Here is a 22035-nt window from a genome sequence, read left to right as displayed (position 1 = left end):
TATCATTGAATCCGATAAGATTAGTCTAAAAAATCTATAAATTTGTTGGAGGTACTACACACCTAGGACCTTCATTACTGGCACATGCAGACACTTAGTTAGAGCATGGGACTACATGAAAGATCCTTTCTACATGATTTACTTCCTGATTTTTTCCTCCTTTCACTCCACAACTGGCTAGTTCTTCTGCATGATTTACTCCCTAATTTTCTCCTCCTTTCACTCCACAACTGGTTAGTTCTTCTGCATGATTTACTCCCTGATTTGCTCCTCCTTTCACTCCGCAATTGGCTAGTTCTCTCTAAAACTTGTTGTAGGTATTGAGTCCTCTCATTGATCACCACTATGGTGCATTACCTTGGGATCTTCACCCAGTAATGCTATATCATGAGCATTGTAACCTATTTTTTGAATCAATCATTATTTTTGTTCTTTCGATTTTATTTTAGTGTTTTTGCTCTGCAAAGTTGTGTGTTCAACCTTTACTAGCTAGATTCATCTGTGTAGGTTTTCTAACACATTTACAGTATCAGAGCCCATAGGTTGCTAGATAAAAGGCGCACTAGTACTTTATTCTGCAGTTATTACAGCTTGGAGATTGAAGATCGACAGAAAAATGGAGTTTCCCAAAGCATCGATCCTAACACCGTACAACTATCATGAATGGAAGGACCAAATGGCTTGATACCTTCATCAGAAAGGGTTGTACATGATTACCATGGCTGCAGAAGTGGAACCCACTTCAGCCATAGAGAAATCCAAGTACCTCAACCGCATGGATGAGGCCCATGGATCCATATGCATGTGCATCTCCCCAGAGTTGCAGTTTCATCTATCTGCCTGCAGTACTCCTAATGAGATTTGGAAAAAGGTTGAAGAACTCTATGGAAAATAGGATGAGATGAAAGGACATCTACTCGAAGTGGAGCTGCTCTCATTGGATCCACGGAACTATGACAGAATTGAAGACTTCTTCACCAAATATAATGATCTATTGCTGCAACTCAAGGGTTGTGGAATTGACAAATCCAAGGAGGAGAGTCGCCAAGTTCTCTCTATTATGTCAAAGCTCAAACCATAATACTCCGTCTTTGTGTCTACATTTCATTTAGTAAGGCTTGCAACAAGTAAATCCTACACTATGCCTTCTCTCAAAGAGTTCATGGAGTCCCTCACTTTTGAGCAAGATAAATTCATTGGCATGGGGAAAATCAAGCCTCCAAAAGTGCATGCACTTGCTGTGCATGATGGAAGCCACAATAAAAATCACAGATCTAATTCAAATTAGAAAAATCAGCAGCAAAAAGACAAGGGAAAGCGCACCCATCCAAATAAGGAAGGGTACACCAAGCCCTTCAATGACTCCTCTGGCTCCAGAAATGACAAAGGGAAGAAAGGAGACAAATGCACCTACTGTCACCAAGGATTCCATCCGGAATCCTCTTGCATGAAGAAAAAAATTGACAAAATGACAGAAATCCTTTAGAAGCACAACCTTGGGGACCACATCCCTCAAGGCGCTAAGAAGAAAACTGAGGATCCGCCACACAGGAAAGGTAACAATTTTCATGCTTTAGTGCAATTAACTCTTCCCCTGATGCATGGATTATAGATTCTGGTGCATCACATCATATGGCTACTACAAAGGAAGTATATTCCTCTTTAGATGCATGCAAAAGACCTCCCATCCTCATGGGAGATGACTCGCCTATTGAGGTTACCAGAAAAGGTAGAGTGGAACTTTTACACGGAAGCTTTGAAGATGTGCTTCATGTTCCAAAACTTTCGGTAAACCTGCTTTCAGTTTATCAGATCACTCATTCCGGCACCAGAAAGAGAGTGGAATTCACTCCAGATGCAGTGAACATATATGACCTACATAGCAGCTCCAAAATTGCAACTAGTGAGGTAAACAATGGAGCTAGACTGTATACATTTTCTGAATTTATTGAATCTGAATCCTCCTTATTGCTTACACATGCTGATGATAGTAGTAGGCTTTGGCATGAGAGGTTTGGTCACTTAAATTACAAGTATATGCAGCAGCTAAGCAAGCATGAGATGGTGGAAGGCTTGCCAAATATCAGTTTCTCCAAAGGAGTTTGTGAAGGGTGTGTCCTTGGCAAACATCCTAGAGAAAAGTTTGACACTGGCAAGACTCACAGAGCATCCTCTCCTCTAGATCTAATCCATAGTGATCTCATGGGGCCTTTTCCTCATCCTTCCATCAACAAAGCAACGTATGTGCTTACATTTATTGATGATTTCTCACGGTATACTTGGGTTTATCTTCTCAGGGCCAAATCTGAAGTTTTTACACACTTTGAAGATTTCAAAGCACTAGTTGAGACACAGTGAGAGAGAAAGATCAAAGCCCTCCGTACAGAAAATGGGGGGGAATATGTTAACACAACACTTCAGAACCTTTGCCTTGAGTCCGACATACAGTTGCAGCACATAGTTCCATACACTTCGAAGTAGAACGAAGTTTTTGAGAGAAAGAACCGATATCTCAAAGAGATGGCTTCCTGCATGTTGCATACTAAGTCACTACCTCATAAGCTATGGGTTGAAGCACTTAATTGTGCTAACTACATCCAGAACATATCTCCTCATAGTTCTGTCAAGGATCAGACCCCCTTTGAGGCTTGGAGTGGCACTAAATCGAAGGTCACCCACTTCCGTGTTTTCGGCTCTCGAGCATGGGTCAAGATCCCCTCTGAAAAGAGGAAAGCTCTTGATCCACAGAGCATTGAGTGCATCTTTGTTGGATACCCTGATGGTGTGAAGGGATACCGACTCTTGATTTCCTCTATGGACAAGCTCATCATTGAGTGAAGTGTCCAATTTGAGGAAAGTCTCTCGCATGCACCTCAATTTCTGCATGCAGACACCTTTTATCTACCTCATGACCAAGATGATGACTCAATACACTCAAATGCAGATACAGAGCATGCAGATGTCGAGATAAAACATGAAAATGCAAAGACAAAGTCTTAAGATACAAATCCATTGCATGCATATGATGATCCACATCCAAGCCCAGATCGGGCTTCCAACAGTGAATCAACTTCCCCTGTCATAAATCAAAGAACAAGGAGCTTAAGTGAGATATATGCACAAGACCACCCAACTGCTAGAAATGGTCTTGTGGGGGATAATTCTGATCCATGGAGGACTAGCTCAGAGTTTATTGAGCCTCCTCTTGCCCTCACTGCCACTGAACCAACGCCATCCCGACATTGTCATTTGGTTCAGTCTTCTGATCTGCAGTCTTATGCTGAGGCTGTTGGGCATCCCTCTTGGGATTCCGCCATGGAGGAGGAGTATAACTCCCTCCTCAAGAACCAGACCTGGGATTTGGTCCCCCTTCCTTTAGGAAGGAAACTTGTACGATGAAAATGGGTCTACGAGACCAAGAGTGATGCAGATGGGAAAATCACTAGACAGAAAGCCAGGCTAGTAACCAAAGGCTTCTAGCAAGTGCATGGCATTGATTATGATGAGACCTTTGCTCTAGTAGCAAATATGGATTCGATATGCCTTTCACTTGCAATTGCGGCTGCCCAGGGGTGGGAAGTACATCAGATGGATGTGAAGAATGCCTTTCTTCACGGAGACCTATCTGAGGAGATCTACATGGAGCAGCCACATGGTTTCATTCAGGATTCATCTTTGGTCTACAGACTGAAGAAGTCTCTCTATGACCTTAAGCAGGCCCCGAGAGCTTGGTATGCGAGGATGAATTCTTTTCTCTTATCACAAAAATTCGAAAGATGTAAGTCTGATCCGAATGTTTACATGCTCAGGACACATGATTCTCTTCTTATCTTAGTTTTGTATGTGGATGATCTCCTGATCACCGGCAACTCGCCTTCAGCCATTGCTGCAATCAAGAGGGCCTTGCATGATAGGTTCTTGATGACGGACATGGGTCCATTACACTTCTTTCTTGGTCTTGAGATCAGCCAAGATGCCACAGGCATCAAACTCTCTCAAGCGAAGTATGCACGGGATCTCCTCGAGAGATTTCACATGACGGACTGCAAGCCAGCACCGACTCCTTTTCTGTTTGGGGTCCGCCTTGAGGATGGAGGTGACACTCCATTAGTTCACAGTACTCTCTACCAACAGCGAGTGGGGAGCTTACTGTACCTCACCCACTCCAGAAAAAATCTCTTATATGCAGTAAGGGCAGTTTCCAGATACATGCAAGAGCCGCATGAGCTACACTGGAATGCTGCCAAGCGCATCCTCCGATATGTGCAGGGCACCATCACCTTCGGGATTCACTATGCAATAGGCACTGCATTGAATCTCCTTGGCTTCATAGATTCTGATTGGGCAGGTGACAACATTGATCGTAAGTCCACCTCTGGATATTCACTTTGTCTAGGGTCTGGTCCTATCTGTTGGTCAAGCAAGAAGCAGGCTACTATTTCTCTCTCTTCAGCTGAGGCTGAGTACAGAGGAGTAGTCAACATCACCATTGAGGCTCTGTGGCTACAACACTTCCTCACTAAGTTGGGCGTCCAGTTCCACCAGCCCTCTATCATTTGGTGTGACAACCAGAGCACTCTCAAATTTTGCAGGGATCTAGTACAATGGAAGCGGAAGAAGCACATAGAGAGCCATATGGACTACATCAGAGACTTAGTACATGATCGGTTCATTGATTTGCAGTTCTGTCCTTCAACAGAACAGACTGTAAACATCTTCACCAAGACATTCACTGAGCAGAAGTTTCACTTTCTACGCGATCATCTTGGAGTGAAGGACACAGTTGCTTAGCAATTGTCTTTTCTTCCTCTTTTCTTTTGATTACATTGTATTTTGAGGGGGGGGTTTTCCCACGAGGTTTTCCCTCTTTCTTCAATTTTAGTACAAGTTGCACTGTATTTTAGTTACCCTTGGCCTTAGTTGCCAAGGCCCATTTTCTGTTTTTCCCCGTAGTGGTGTTTAGGGGGGGTGTTGGAGGTACTACACACCTAGGACCTTCATTACTGGCACATGCAGACATTTACTCCCTGATTTTCTCCTCCTTTCACTCCGCAACCGGCTAGTTCTTCTGCATGATTTACTCCTTGATTTGCTCCTCCTTTCACTCTGCAACTGGCTAGTTCTCTCCGGAACTTGTTGTAGTTGTTGAGTCCTCTCATTGATCACCACTATGGCGCATTACCTTGGGATCTTCACCCAGTAATGCTATATCATGAGCATTGTAGCCTATTTTCTGAATCAATCATTCTTTTTGTTATTTCGATTTTCTTTTAGTGTTTTTTCTCTGCAAAGCTGTGTGTTCAACCTTTACTAGCTAGATTCATCTGTGTGGGTTTTCTAACACATTTACAAAATAAAACTGAAAAATAATAGAAATTCTGTCAAGATTATAACAATTTTTTTAGAAATTTTTTGAAAATTTGGGTTATAATGGTCAACATATTTTATGTTGGTGAGTGTTTCTTGTGTACTGTGTAATGAAGGTTTTAAGGAAAAAAATTAAACACCATGAAATAAGTGAAGAATAGTTAGGCTATATAAAAAAACAATAATATAAACTGATAATCAATTTAAAAGGTGTTAAATAGGGTGCATAATAATATCTAGTGTGTCGCAATACTCAATTATCAATGTCAGGAGGAAAGCTGGTCAGAATTTCATGTTTCCACAGTTCAAATTGTGGTATTGATTCTTTCCATCCATTCATTCAAAAATAATTTAATAATAAAAGAAAGGGATAATATGGCGACTTGAAAATTATAGAAATCAACCTTATACACTAGGTATTCAATTGTTTAAATAACTAGGTATTGATACACAGACAAATTAGCAAAGGTGCAGGTGGTAAGTTCATTGGACTTGCCAGATATTCTGTCAAAAATATATAGGTTGAGCTCACATTCCCCAATATATGTAAAACATTTTTGTTATTGCTTCTTTGTTATTCTATATCCAATGGAAGATATGATTAACTTGACAACATTTGGGGACGCTACCTGTTTGGCATCCTCCTCCACATCCACCTCACAGGGCAATAGCTGTAGGTATGTTTCTGATGTATTCATAAATCACCGTGGTCCTAACGTGAAGAAAGGCCTCGCCAACCATATCTACCGTCGCGTGAAAGAACATGGATTAAGACTATTTTTGGACCAGCTAGAATTGGAAAAGGGAGATAGCGTGACATCTCAAATCAAAGAGGTGATTCGAACTGCCACAGTCCATGTTGCAATTTTTTCTCCAAGATATGCTCAATCTATTTGGCGTCTCAAGGAATTAGCATTGATGTTGGAGTCAGGCTCAACAGTTATTTCAGTCTTTTATCATGTAAATCATTGGGAGCTGCAGTGGACCCGGAGCTAAGATGGAGTTTATGCTCGAGCCCTGAGCATACTCCGGTGTATCCTTCTGTGTAAAGAGGATGAAAATGGAGTGTATGCTCGAGTCCTGTGCATGCTGGAAAAGAAGACAACAATAGATCCTCAAACCAATATAAAGAGGCCATGACATAACTCGAACACTATTGAGGAATGAAGGAATTCCCTTTCTATTGTAGCAGACACAAGTGTCATTGCCCTGAAGGTGTGTAACGGGTAAGAGCGCCCCACTTCTTCCTTTTTAGCTTTTAATTTGTTGGATTAATAAGGATATCGATATTTTTGTAGGTGTTCCTTACCAGACATTTATTGTGGATATTATTCAGTGATGAAGAACTGCTCGTTGATGAGATCCTTGAACAAGTTCTGAAAAAGGTTCGCAGACCACTTCTGAATGTCGCTAAATATCTAACTGGCCTATTTGAAAAAGTAAAGGATGTGGACATCACAGTGTCACTGCAATGGCAAAGCGGGAAGCCCAGTATTGTGGGAATTGTGGGCCTTGGCGGAATTGGAAAAACGACCCTCACCAAAGAATTATTCAATCGGGAGATGTCAAATTACGATCGATATTGCTTCTTGTCTGATGTCAGATCAGGAAATTTGCTTTCCTTGCAGAGTAACCTTCTTAACCATTTGAGTCTCTCGAATTTACATATAAACAACATTGATGAAGGCGTGGGGGCCTTCAAAAGGCATATCTCTTTTTCTAACCAGGCTCTCATAGTTTTAGACGATGTTGATCATATTAATCAACTAGATGCATTATTTTCCCCACTTAAAGATACTATTCATCCAGGAAGCTTAATTTTAATTACAACTCACAGTAAAGACTTGCTCACAAGCTCAGGGATTGTAGAGTCCTCCATTTACATGCTGAAAGGCCTCAATCTAGAGCACTCGCAAGAATTCTTTTTCTCCCGTGCCTTTGGTCAGCCCCATCTTGCGTTGGGACTTGAGGACGTGGTGGAAAAGTTTTTGGATATCTGAAATGGGTTTCCCTTATCTCTTAAAGTGCTTGGAGCCCTTCTTTGTGGAAAATATGATTTAGAATATTAGAGAGCGCAATTGTACAAAACCTCCAAAATACTTCCCAGCGATATTCAATGCACACTTAAAATTAGTTATGACACCTTGGATAAAGAGGAAAAATAAATATTCTTAGATATTGTTAGTTTTTTCATTGGAGAACACAGGGATACCATCATCAGAATATGGGATGGCTTATTAGAAAATAGGATTTACGCGGAGAGATAGAGGGGAGAAGCATAGGAAAGTAGTTTCACAGAGAGTTCACCTGTGTTAAGGATTTTCATGCAGCTATACAAGGATTTCATGCAGCTATCCTGAGGCTTAAAAAACATAGAATTCACTCACGGCAAAACAACATAGTAAAATAGAGTAAGCTTGGAGCAATACAATAAAAACTTAGGATTAAATTCTAATTCATGATAATACATTTATATGAGACCGCGGCTCATTCACCACGTAAAACAAAGGTTTACAATGATTTACACTTCACGAGGGGTTAGGGGAATAACACACAGTAAAACACAGTAACTGTTGTTTTCACATGCCCACCAAAATTTGCTCCATTATTTTCTTCTCACAGACTCTAGCTGTCTAACTTACCCAACCTCTCTTGCTCTTACTTACAAAATGACTTTTACATCTATATTTATCTCAAAATACAATTTGACATTAATACATGACATAGCAAAATAATTATTACGATGTTGTTGTTGAGTGTGGACAATAATCGCACAGGTGTTTGTGGAGTACGGGCAATAGTCGCACGGTAAATGCTTGCCCGTATTTGCTAAACCTCATTAAATTCCTTAACTTCTGTGATGTGGTGCGGAATGGTTCACACGGTACTTCTGTTCTAGCTTTAGTCCTTCCATCTTCAAACAAAGACACAAACTGCAAAATACTTCTAACAAGTATGGCTGCTATCAGGGTGTTTATTGCAGTGGTTGGGACTATTATTTCCAACGCTCCCCCTTAATCACAATTGCCCCTATTGAAAATTCCCAAACAATTTCCGAGATAAACAAAACTTTCACGTGCCAATGGCTTTGTGAAGATATCAGAAAACTATTCCTGTGACCTGCAGTGCTGCAACACAATTTCATCATTGTTAATCAAATCTCTGATAAAATAATATTTAGCATCAATATGTTTGGTCCTCTTGTGAAAGAAAAATTTCTTTGACAATGCAATTGCTGAGGTGTTGTTGCAGAAAATAGTTGTCGTTCCCTTTGGGTCATGACGAAGATCCCTCAACATCCTCCTCATCCAAATTGCCTGACGCGCTGTTGTTATTGCTACGACATATTCAGATTCTATTGTTGACAATCACACTATTGGCTGCTTCTTGTAGGCTCATGAAATGGCTTCTGAACCAAAATGGAAAACATATCTTGACGTGCTCTTTCTATCATCGACACTTCCTACCCAATCATTGTCAGTGTAACCAACCAACCTGAAATCACTTGTTGTTGTGTACAAAATGCCATACTGTTTTGTCCCATTGACATACCTTAGAATCATTTTCGCTGCTTGCCAATGTGTCTCCTTGGGTGTTTCCATGAACCTTGACACCAAACTTACTGCACACATTATATTTGGCCTAGTGGCAGTCAAATACATCAAGCTACCTGTCATGCTTTTGTATAATGTTGGATTGGCATTGTTGTTTCAATCTTATTTGCTCAACTTCAACCCCATGACAGTTGGAGTTGGTGCGAGCTTGCTATTCTGCATTTTAAACCTCTCCAATATGTCTGCCACATACTTCACTTGAGAGATAAAAATGCTATTTTCTGTTTGCTTCAGCTCTATGCCCAAAAAATATCTTAACAGCCCCAAGTCAGTCATTTCAAATTCACTCTTCATGACTTTTTTGAAATTAGCGATGAGGAAATCATCACTGCCTGTAAAAATCAAATCATCTACATATAATACAACAATAAGAATATTACCATCACTCTCTTTGATGTAGAGAGTAGGCTAACTGTCACATTTGTCGAAACCGTTGTCCAACATGTAGGCATCTATCCTGCTATACCATGTGCGCGGTGCTTGCTTCAACCCATAAAGAGATTTCCTCAACCGATACACTTTGTCTTCTTGGCCTTCTACCTCATAACTAGGCGGTTGCGCAACATACACTTCCTCTTTCAACACTCCGTTCAAGAATGTTAATTTTACATCCATTTGATACACTTTCCATTTATGCTGTGCAGCAATCGCCACAACTGCGCGCACTGTCTCCATCCTCGCGACTGGCGTGAATTTCTTCGTGTAATATCTTCCATGCTGCTACTTGTATCATTTGATGACCAGGCTTGCTTTGTGGCTTTCAATCTTTCCCTCAATGTTGCTTTTGGTCTTATAGACCCACTTCACTCCAATGACATGTTTTCCTTTCGGAAGGTTCACTAACTCCCATGTGTCATTCCTTTCTATTGCTTCTATTTCTTCCTCCATTGCCGCAACCCATTTTTCTTCTTTGACTGCATCCTCAAAATGGATTGGGTCATCTACATGACAAAACAAGGCAAATAAGGAATTTAGACCAGCGTTACTATCAACTTCATCTTGCTCATAAATTTCATTTAAATTTCTGAATTTTGGTCTACGCTTGCTGAAGATGGGCTTGACATGTCACTTGGTGTTGCACTTTGCAGCATGCTTGGAGAAGCACTTGCTTGGTTGCACAAAACTGTCCTATTATTTGTTGATGGTGTTGGTTGTTGCATTCTTTGTTGCGCTTGCATAGGAGTAGTGGGAGTCAATGTTGAGGAATTACTTGTTGCTGTTAATTTCTCTTTATCCTCATGTTGTATACATGCTTTGACATTGACTGTCTTCTCTAAACTTCCATCCCATGCTTCCTCTTTTAAAAACTGCACATATTTGCTGATTATGGCCTTCTTGGTTAATGGATTGTAGATTTTGTATGCCTTGGATTCATAGATGTATCCAACAAATATACATTTCTTCCCCTTGCTGACCAACTTCTTCCTCAACTCATATGGGACATGTGCATACGCCACACATCCAAAAACTCTCATGTGAGTGACACTATGCTTTCTTCCACTCCATGCCTCTTCGGGAACTATGTTCTAGATGCTTTTGGTTGGACATCTATTCAAGATATATGCTGCACAAGTGACAGCTTTAGCCCAATATTAATTTGGCAAATGCTTTGCCTTCATCATACTCCTTGCCATTTCCATAATGGTCCTATTCTTCCTTTCTGCCACACCATTTTACTGAGGTGTATACCTTGTTGTAAATTGCTTGTGAATTCCATGATCCCTACGAAAATGAGGGAAATCATTTGAGATGTATTCTCCACCTCTGTCAGTCCTGAGGACTTTGATGTAGTGTCCACTTTGCTTCTCAACAAGAGATTTGTATTGGCGAAAGAACTCAAACACTTCACTTTTCTATTTTAAGAAATAGACCCATGTCTTCCTTGTGTAGTCATCTATGAAGGTCAATAAATAGTGGCTGCCACCAATTGATGGTGTCTGCATTGGTCCACATAAATCTGAGTGGACAATCTCCAAAGGTGCCTTTGCCCTTACTAACTTTCCTGCTGGAAATGTCTCTCTATGTTGCTTGCCCAAGATACATCCTTCACATAGGTTGTCCGATTTTTCTATGAGTGGTAGTCCCTTCACCATGCCTTTCCTATGCAGCAAATTCAAACCTCCAAAGTTGAGATGTCCAAATATCAAATGCCATAACCAATTTTCATCTTTGACCTCTGCTTGAAAGTTTACTTGTATGACAACTGCATCTTTTCTTGCATCCTCTTGTGAGTTCATTGAGAGTTGTGCTTGTGCACCTTCTCTCTGCAAATATGATCTTATTTTTAAGGGAAACATTCTATTGTTTTTCATCTGAACCTTTGCAATCAACTGTCTGAATGGAGGTCTATCCAAAATTGTGCACACATCATTTTTGAAAAGGACATTGTAGCCCTTTTGTATGAGTTGTCAAATGCTCATGAGGTTATGCTTCAGACCGGGGACAAAGTAAACATCTGATAAGTACTTATTCTCCCCCTTCTTTGTTGGGATGTTAATGCTTCCTTTGCCCATGACAGAGACTTTGATATCAGTCCCTAATGTCACTTTAGATTTCACACTTTCATCTAGATTGGAAAAAGTTTCTATGTTTCCTGACATGTGGTTGCTACACCCTGAATCTTGATACCATATATCATATCACTTTGTTTTTCTTGTGCTACATTACAATCTAAAAACATGTTATCATTGTTCTGACTTTCTTTTGTGAAATTTACGCTTGGTTTGTCATATTTCTCCTTTCTACATTCATTTGCATAATGACCATACTTCTTACAGTAATGACATTGAACTTGAGATTTATCATACCTTTGACCTTGTGCTTGATTTTGGCTTGGGCCTTGACTTGGATTTTGATTGCTGCCTCTTCCATTTGAGCTTGAAGGGTTGCTTCTTCCACCTCTGTGTGGGCTTCTTCCTCTTCTTCTAGCATATGATCTTCCTCTGCCTCGACCTTGACCAAATGATACTTGTGTTTTGAAGGCATGCTCCAATGAAGAGCTTGTTTCTCTATTCAGTCTATGTTCATGAGAAGTCAGTCATGCATTAAGCTCATCCACTAAGAATTGTGAGAGATCATTTGTCTCTTCTATGGCCAAAACAATGGCATCAAATTTTGCTGGAAAACTTCTCAAAACTTTCTCAACTATTCTTGTTTCCTCAAGTGTCTCACCATGAGACCTGATTTGAGTAACCAGCCCAATTACATGTGAAAAAAATGAGTCTACATTCTCAGACTCTTTCATACAAAGTGTTTCAAAGTCTCTTCTCAACATTTGCAGCTTTGTTGTCTTGACTTTTTCCATGCCTTGGTAGGCTGTCTGGAGGGTGTCCCATGCTTGCTTGGACTTCGTTGCTGCTGCAACCCTTGGGAAAACACTTTCATGAACTACTTGAAAAATGTAGAATAGCGTTTTTTCATCCTTCTTCCTGTTATCTCTTAACAAATCTTTTTCTGCTTGAGGCAGGACATTGTATGTTGCTGCATCTACTGGTTCTTAAAAACCATTCTCCACCAAATCCCAAATGTCTTGAGAAGAAAACATGGCCTTCATTGTAATAGCCCAATAATCATAATTTTTGCCTTTAAATTGAGGTATTGGAGGATTATTCAAGCTTGTGTTTGATGTTTTCATTTTTGAGTGTAAGAAAAAAAACTTTCTACTTGCTCCTAAATATGCGAAAAACAATATACCCTCAAAACAATTTTAACTGCTAGTAAAAACACTTGTTTTTACATTAACAGAGTTTAACCCACTCTGATACCATGTTAGAAAATAGGATTTAGGCGGAGAGAGAGGGGAGAAGAAGCATAGGAAAGTAGTCGGAGAGTTCACATGCGTTAAGGATTTTGGCACAGCTATACAAGGATTTCATGCAGCTATCCTGAGGCTTAAAAAACACATAATTCACTCACGGAAAAAAAAAGAGTAAAATAGAGTAAGCTTGGAGAAACACAATAAAAACTTAAGATTAAATTCTAATTCATGAAAATACATTTATATGAGACTGCAGCTCATTCACCAAGTAAAACAATGATTTACAGTGATTTACTCTTCATGAGGGGTTGCAAAATAACACACAGTAAAACGTTGTAACTGTTGTTTTCACGCACCCACCAAAATTTTCTCTACGATTTTCTCCTCACAGACTCTAGGTGTCTAACTTACCCAACCTCTCTTTCCCTCACTTACAAAATGACTTTTACATCTATATTTATCTCAACACAGAATTTGACATTAATACATGACAATGCAAAATAATTAATACGTTGTCATTGTTGAGTGTGGACAGTAATCGCGCAGGTGTTTATGGAGTATGGACAATAGTCACGCTGTAAATGCTTGCCCGTATTTGCTAAACTTCATGTGATGTGCTGTGGAATGGTTCGCACTGTACTTTTGTTCTAGCTTCAGTCCTTCCATCTTCAAACAAAAACGCAACCTACAAAAATACTTCTAACAAGTATGGCTGCTATTATGGTGTTTATTTCGGTGGTTGGGATTATTATTTTCAACACGGATCTAATTGGGAAGGATGGCTAGGTCTTCGTAACCTAGAGAACAGATGCCTTATCGAGGTCGACAGTGAAAATCGTATAAGAATGCACGACCATGTTAGAGACCTTGGTAGAGATCTCGCAAAGGAAACTCCTGGATGTGAGCTTCGGCTTTGGTGGCTGACTGACAACCTTCTTCATAATCTTTTGACGTGATCTCCTGTAAGTATTTTGTAGATTTCAACGAGCTTCAAAATAAAGTTGTGTTAATCTTTTGAAGTTTTGAAGTATTACAACTTTTCAAGATTGACCATCTTGTTTCTAACAATTCGAGGTGATCAATTCAGGTGCATGGAATTAGCATGGTTCATGGAAATGTCTCCGAAAAATCTTTGGAAACCCTTGTGGACAGCTTCAACCTAACCTGCTTACAATTGCTTAGGGCTGGAGGTTATTTTGTCGAATGCTTATTACAGATTGGGCAGTTACCACAACTAATATATCTCCATTGGCAGAATTGCCCATACTCATCCTTACCTTCCACGATTTCACTTAAAACTTACGAGTTTTATATATACAGAAGGTGAGCCACCTACAAACACTGTGGCAACATGAATCTCAGGTAATCTTTTCTTTTTTCTTTCAAGCAGATTTTTGTTTTGTTTTTCTCCAAATTATAAATATCGCTTGCACTTGATAATCGTCTTTGCATACCACAATGCCAAAATGTTCACATTTACAGTGTTAAACAAACTTTATTAATGTACATTGCAGGAACCTCTTGAATTGAAGGAATTGTATATTTGTGCTCTCCTTTCAAAAGTTCCAATGTCCATTAGAATGCTGAAGCACCTCCAAAAAAATTTCTTGTACGAGAGTCACCTTGAAATTTTGCCAAATGAATTCTGTCATATGGATTCCTTAAGATATGTTGGATTAAATTATTGCTCAGTCTGTAGATGCTCCCAAACTCACTGGGGAACTTAACCAAGTCTTCAAAGTTTGGACCTATGCAGTTGTTTTGCTCTGCAGACGCTCCCAGACTCAGTTGGGAATTTAACGGGACTCCAAAGTCTTGACTTGGAGGGGTGCTTTACTCTCCAGACACTTCCAAACTCGGTTGGTAACTTGCCGTCACTCCAAAGTCTTGACTTAGGTGGGTGCTTCTCTCTACACAGGCTACTTGACTTGGTTGGGAACTTGATGGGTCTCCAACGTCTTGACTTGGGGGGATGTTCTGGTCTGCAGAGGCTCCCAGATTCGATTGGAAGCATGACGGGCCTCCGACTTTTTCACTTAGGCAGGTGCTTCTCTTTGTAGATGCTTCCAGACTTGGTTGGGAACTTGATATGCCTACAACGTTTTCATTTGAGTGGGTGCTCCGCGCTGCAAACACTCCCAGACTCTGTTGGGAATTTGATGGGCCTCCAATATCTTGACTTGGGCGGATGCTCTGCTCTGCAGATGCTCCCGCATTTAGTTGGGAGCTTGATAGGTCTCCAACGGCTTCACTTGGGAGGGTGCTAGGCTATGCAAATGCTACCAGACTCAATTGGAGATTTGACGGGTCTCCAACATCTTCACTTTGGCTGATGCGCTGCTATGCAAACGTTGCAGACACTCCCAGATTGGATTGGGAATTTAACGGGCCTTCAACATCTTCACTTGGGTCAGTGCTTTTCTCTACAGACGCTCCCAAAGTGGGTTGGCAACTTGACCAACCTCCAACATCTTCACTTTCGCTGATGCGCCATTACGCAAATGTTGCAGACACTCCCAGATTGGATTGGGAATTTAACAGGCCTCCAACGGCTTCACTTGGGCCAATTCTTCATTTTGTCGACGCTCCCAGAGTGGGTTGGCAACTTGACGAGCCTCCAACGTCTTCACTTGAGTGGGTGTTCTTCTTTGCAGGTGCTCCCAAACTTGGTAGGGAACTTGATAGGCCTCCAAAGCAAGCCTGGAATTTGACGTCTTTTAAGATGTATTTTGGGTTTCAAGACATATTTGACGACAACCGGAAAATTTAACCCGTCATACTCTTTGATATCTGCAACCTGTCAGAATGACATCTGATTTCAAATTTAAGCTGTCAAAAATTATAGTAATCAGAGATCATACACAGTTAAACACATGAACAGAACTTGCCTTCATTCGATCGCTTGAACAGATTTTTATACACAACAAGGAAACTTCTGGAGTTCGGTGGGGCGGTGGCTTCTCCAGGAAGCTATCCATTTGTCAATGCATCCACCGAATTCTAGAAGCTGCACTTGAGACATCTGCTGAATCCTCTAGAGGTGTCTAGCTACTGCATTAATGGCGGTGGTTGGAATTACCATTGTTTTCCAACACTCCCCCTTAATTCCAACCATATACTATAGCACAATATACAAGACACTATACTCTTAATTTTCATGCTTGCTGGTCTAAGTCTCAGCTAGGCTTACAATATAATCTTGATTTTCTACAACACATAACTTACTTCTACAAAACTCAAATTTTTCCTTCCCAAGAGGCTTAGTGAATATGTCAGCTACATTCTCATTTGTATTACAGTACATTAGAGAAATTTCTTTTGATTGGACCTTTTCTCTTACAAAATGATATTGTGTGTCTATATGCTTTGACCTTGCATGACATATAGGATTGTTCCCCAGTTTGATGGTGTTTTGATTATCACATCTGATCACTGTAGGTTCTTGTTGACCTTCACCAACATCTTCAAGTATTCTTCTAAGCCATATAGCTTCACAGGTGCCACTACATAATGCTTTATATTCTGCTTCAGTTGATGACAAGGAAACTGTTGCCTGTTTCTTACTACTCCATGATATAGCTCCTGATCCTATATTGAAGACGTATCCAGTGGTGGATTTCCTGTCATCTGGATTTCCAACCCAATCAGAATCAAAATGACCTGTCAATTCACCATTACAAGCATTAGTATATTCAATACCAAAATTGATAGTTACCTTTAAGTATCAAAGGACCCTTTTTGCAGCTATCCAATGGCTTTCATGAGGCTTAGCCATGAATTGACTAAGTATGCTTACTACATAAGCAATGTCTGGTCTAGTGGTAGTGAGATAATTCAGACTTCCCACTAATTGTCGATACAATGTTCCATTCACCTCTTTTGTTCTATCATCACTTCTTAATTTGATATTTTGTTCCAATGGTGTACTCACTGCTTTACATCCATTCATATGAAATCTTTTTAGTACTTCATTTGTATATTTTCTTTGTGTGATTAAGGTTCTTCCATCATTTCTCCATACTTCAAGACCTAGACAATAGTGCATCTCACCAAGATCCTTCATCTCAAATTCTTGTGATAACTTCATTTTTATATCTGTAATTAATTTATCAGCACTCCCTATTATTATTAGATCATCAACATATATAGAAAGTAATACTATATCCCCATTTCTGTCTGTCTTGACATACAAATTAGGATCATTTTTACTCCTTTTAAATCCTTGCTGAAAGAAGAATTTGTCGATTTTCTCATACCAATATCTGGGTGCCTGTTTTAGTCCATATAAGGCCTTTTTTAACTTGCATACAAGATGTTCTTGTCCTTTCTTTACAAATCCTTCTGGTTGAACAAGATAAATCTCTTCTTTTAAGTCACCATTTAGAAAAGATGACTTTACATCTAATTGATGTAGCTTCCAATCATATTTAGTTGCCAATGCTATCATTATTCTGATTGTATTCATTTTTGCAACCGGAGCAAAGGTATCTTCATAATCTATTCCTTCTTTTTGTGAATAACCTTTTGCAACCAATCTTGCCTTATACTTGTCTATGCTACCATCTACATTAAATTTTGTCTTGTACAACCATTTTGATCCTATAGGGACTTTATTTTCAAGTAATTATGTTAATTCCCAAGTTTCATTTTTCATTATAGAGTCATATTCTTCTTTCATAGCTTCCATCCATTCTTTATGATTTTTGGCTTGTTCATAATTTAAGGGCTCAAAAACAGTCATTACTTGAGACATTAAAGCATAATCTTTATACCTGATGGGGGCTTGAATCTGTCATGTTGACCTTCTTAGAGGTTCATTACTTTGTGGAGTACCTTCTCCTTTTCTTCTCTGTGGAGTGCCTTCATCACTTCTTTGTGGACTTTGATTCCTTGATGTGTCTTTTGGAATGTCCATGTGTTCTTGTTCTTGAGTTGATTCCACAACTTCTTCTTCTTCCTTAAAGTTTTCATAAGAAGATTGCCATGTATTATGTTCATCTTCTTTTATTTGTTTATCTACATGCTCATGAAATATAACATCTCTACTTGCAAAGACCTTGTGAGTACTTGGATCATACATTTTATATGCTTTTTGATCAGTGCAATATCCAATAAAAATACATTTGATGGCTTTGGCATCTAACTTTCTCCTATCCTCTTTAGGAATATGAGCAAAGGCCTTGCATCCAAATATCCTTAAATGACTAACTTTAGGTTTAAAACCATAAAATGCTTCAAATGGTGTTTTGTGCTCAAGATACTTAGTAGGGCTTCTATTTTTAAGATATACAGCTGTATTAATGGCTTCAACCCAAAAACTATTAGAAAGTCCTTTACTTTTTAACATACTTCGAGCACATTCAACTAATGTTCTATTCTTTCTTTCAGCTACTCCATTTTGTTGAGGTGTATGTGGTACTGTAAATTGTTGCATAATTCCATTTTGTTTGCAATATTTGATAAAAGCTCCTGAAGTGTATTCACCACCTTTATCTGATCGAAGAATTTTAATGTTCTTTCCTGTTTGCTTTTCAACCATACTCTTGAATTCTTTAAAGTATTCAAACACGTCACTTTTGTTTCTTATAAAGTATACCCAGGTGTATCTAGTGCTATCATCAATAAATATAAGAAAGTAATATGCTCCACCAAGTGACTTAGTTTGCATTGGACCACATACATCAGTATGCACTAGTTCAAGTATTTCACGTTTTCTTCTATTTTCATGCACAGGAAATTCTTCCCTATGTTGTTTTCCTAGTGCACAACCTTCACATTCAAAGTGTTCACCCTTTATAATTGGAAGACCTTCTACCATCAGTTTCTTTTGTAGTAACATTAGGTCATTATGATTTAAGTGTCCATACCTTTGATGCCAAAGTTCTATAGTTGACATGCCTGTTGATGCCAAAGCTTGATGCCCATTCTTCATTACATCCAACTTGTATAAGCCTCCAACTCTCATTCCTTTTGCAACAACCTTGTAGTTGTCCTGCACATCCTTTACCAGACAATTTGATTTCACAAATTCAACTTTTAAATGTTGATCTGTGATAGTAGAAACTAAAATTAAGTTCTTCTTTAACCCTGGAACACACACCACATTTTGAATTTGTTTTTCTTGTCCATTAGGCATCATAACACTTATAAATTACCATATCCCTTAATTTCATGTGATCTATTATCTCCTAAATAGATGTGTCCACCATTATTGATTTCATGATAAGTATCAAACCAATCTCTTTTGCATGACATATGGATTGATGCACCAGAATCTATAAACCAAGCATTATCATCATCAGTTTCTGCTGATAAAGCAGCATTGGACACAAAAAATTTAAGATTGCTAACATCTTGACTAATTACTTCATCTCTATCAACATAATTTCCTGAATGCCTTCTTTGTTTAAATTGATCAGACCTCCTTTTCATGCAATTCTTAGCAAAATGACCAGATTTTCCACAGTAATAACACACATCATCTCTACTTGATTTGGCATTTGTCCTTGGTAAATGGGTACCTTGAAATGATTTTACCTGTGGCTTTTTGCCTTTATTTTTCTCCCACTGTTTGCCTTTGAAGGACTGCTTCCCTTTGGCCATCAATGCCAAATCTGAATTGGGAGATTTCTGTTTAAGGCTTCTTCTCCGCTCTTCTTCCTGCATAAGTATACCTGCAAACTCATCAAAAGTAGGAGCCTTCTCTCTAGCTGAAAGACCAGTTATAAACATTTGATATTCATCAAGCATTCCACTTAATGTCACAGTAACCAAGTCTGTACTAGATACTGATTCACCAATGTCACCTAGTTTATCCTTTAGATCTTTAATTCTAGAGATAAAATCACTAACACTTTCATTTTATTCCATATTAATTGAAAGAAGCTTACTCTTTAAATACAATATTCGATTTGTAGTCTTCGTCTCATACAAATTTTTGAGAGTGTCCCATGTCTCCTTGGATGTTTTGCACTCTCTAATATGTGGAATAATGTTGTCCTTCACCGTCATCTGGAAAAGCACGTTTGCTTTGTTTTCCCGTCACTCCCAATCTTGAATTGCAACATCTGTGGCTTGAGGGGACACTGGCTTAACTTCAGCTCCAGACACAATTGCCCATGTATTGTTGCCTTCCATCAAAGTCTGCAACTTAAACTTCCAATTTGCATAATTTTCACGATCTAACTTGTTAGATTCAGATAAATAAGATTCTACCAATATATTAGCCATTGTCAATAAGCTTATAAATCCTTAAGTACCAACCACCAAGATACAAATTTTTCACAACTTCAATAATTAATTTCCTTACTCCTTAATCACAAATAATAACACCTCAAGCACAAGCCATAGAATTATATTAAGCTTCACAACTCAAACATCATTGGACGATATGGTCACCTCTCTTTTTTAATATTTCTTCTCCCTTTCTATATATATATATTTCCTTAATCCAAAAACAAACCAAGATTTCACCATTCACCGCCATCATCGCTCCTTGTCTCCATTAATTCTTAAAAAAAGAACACTTCATACAAAATATACCCACTTAAAAACCACAAAGTATTCTCCCAAATCACAAAAAATACAACAACCACAACTATTTTTTCACTTAGTTCGAACTTCCAACATATAAAATATCTCACTTTTAGACTACCAGACCTTCAGCTTAAAATCAATTAAAAAACTTCATTTATCACCAGGTATGGTATGGATTAAATATAGTGCAACCAATTTATAAAAAATATTGAGAGTATGGTTTTACCCTTATGTACAACCTGTACCAGCGAAGGCAGTGAAGGATCCTTTGATCTCTTTACAGAAATAAACGGTAATCTTGGTCAAGAAGCAACAGCTCTGTCTCACTATTACTACAGCAACTCTTCCCTCCAACAGATCTCTCAATTGCACTCTGCAGTCTCTACGCAGTAGCTCTTTCCTCCAACAGTTCGGCTCCCTCCAATAGACTACAGCTACTCTCTCTGCAGTGAAACACTCAGACGTGGCGATGTAGGAACCTTTGTCTTCACACAAGTTGAAACTCTGGCCAGTTTGCCTTTCACCAGAATATTGTATAGAAACTCTCTCCAACACACCCTTAGCAATCTCTCACATTGATTGCTCATACAGAAAGAAAACTTCACACTCTTAGTGCTAAACCTCACTCTGATACCAAATCAGAGATCATACACAGTTAAACACATGAATAGAACTTGCCTTCATTCGATTGCTTAAACAGATTTATATATACAGCAAGGAATCTTCTGGAGTTTGGTGGGCTGGTGGCTTCTCCAAGAAGCTATCCATTTTTCAATGCATCCGCCGAATTCTAGAAGCTGCACTTGAGACATCTGCTGAATCCTCTAGAGGTGTCTAGCTACTGCATTAATGGCGGTGGTTGGAATTACCATTGTTTTCCAACAATAATACCTATACCATTTTAGGGGTTTTCCTCTGAACATAAGTTTAAATACAAGTAGTTGGTTGCACTCTCAATCTCTCGGGCGTGTCCGTATTAAATCCACAACTCCGCAATCAAGCATAATTGCATTGAATATTTCTAACTGGGAATTTAGGTTTCCAACAACTGTTCTGCACTCTCAAGCTCTCCGGCATGCCCGTAGTAACTCCAGTATGGTGAAAGCTTATTAATCAAAATACAATGCCATATCACAATCATTTAGTGCACTCAGATTGTGTTCCAAATTCCAATGTAATCTTTATAAAATAGCCCTGCAAAAACAGGGTTCCCCCATCCCCATCTTCAAGTACGCCTTGCACCCTTGGGCCTTTCCCATTTCCCATAGGATTTCGGCACCGACTCCATCTCATAAGGGGAAATTCCCTTTTGGCCGCAGGAATCATTTCACGAGCCTTTCTATTGCAGTCATGCTATTCACATGGAGGCGAATGTTGTCGAGGATGGCATGGAGGACTTGCTCTCCGCTACCATAGCCTTTCCGATTAAGATGTTTTTGGCATTGTGCAGAAATGGAAGGGGAGGAGGATATGACACAATTTTTTAAAACTCAGGTACGCCTCCATGGTAAAACATGATTTATTTTGTTAATGCAAATTGAAAATTAAAGAGCTTGGTTTATTATAAATGGTTCAAATGGTTTTGTGAGTAGATTTTTATCATTTTTATTTAAATATTTAAATATTGTTAAGTACATTAGCATTAGTTTATTATCGTAATCTTATGTTTTCAAATTCGATTTCTGATTTTCTTAGTGCACCATATCTCTTTGTATTGTTTTCTCTTTGAACTGATATTTTATCTACACCATTCAGGTCAAT

General features: G+C 39.1%; 1 protein-coding gene across 1 annotated transcript in view; it reads left to right on the top strand.

Annotated features, from left to right (window-relative positions):
• LOC149200812 (uncharacterized) overlaps positions 1-14798 on the top strand; it is a 51114-nt gene extending 36316 nt beyond the window's left edge. Inside the window, 4 exon segments of the mRNA XM_089401083.1 lie at positions 5963-6327; positions 6666-6965; positions 14253-14429; positions 14511-14798. Coding sequence (XP_089257209.1) covers positions 5963-6327; positions 6666-6965; positions 14253-14429; positions 14511-14798 — 1130 coding nt within the window.
• Positions 14799-22035: the final 7237 nt, after the last annotated feature.

The sequence above is a fragment of the Pinus tabuliformis genome, chromosome 2_1, assembly GCF_031772625.1.
Source record: "Pinus tabuliformis cultivar Carrire ecotype Pingquan chromosome 2_1, CPIR1, whole genome shotgun sequence".
In the NCBI taxonomy this organism is placed as follows: Eukaryota; Viridiplantae; Streptophyta; class Pinopsida; order Pinales; family Pinaceae; genus Pinus; species Pinus tabuliformis.
The sequence above is the reverse complement of the archived record's forward strand: the minus strand, read 5'-3'. Positions and strand labels throughout refer to the sequence as shown.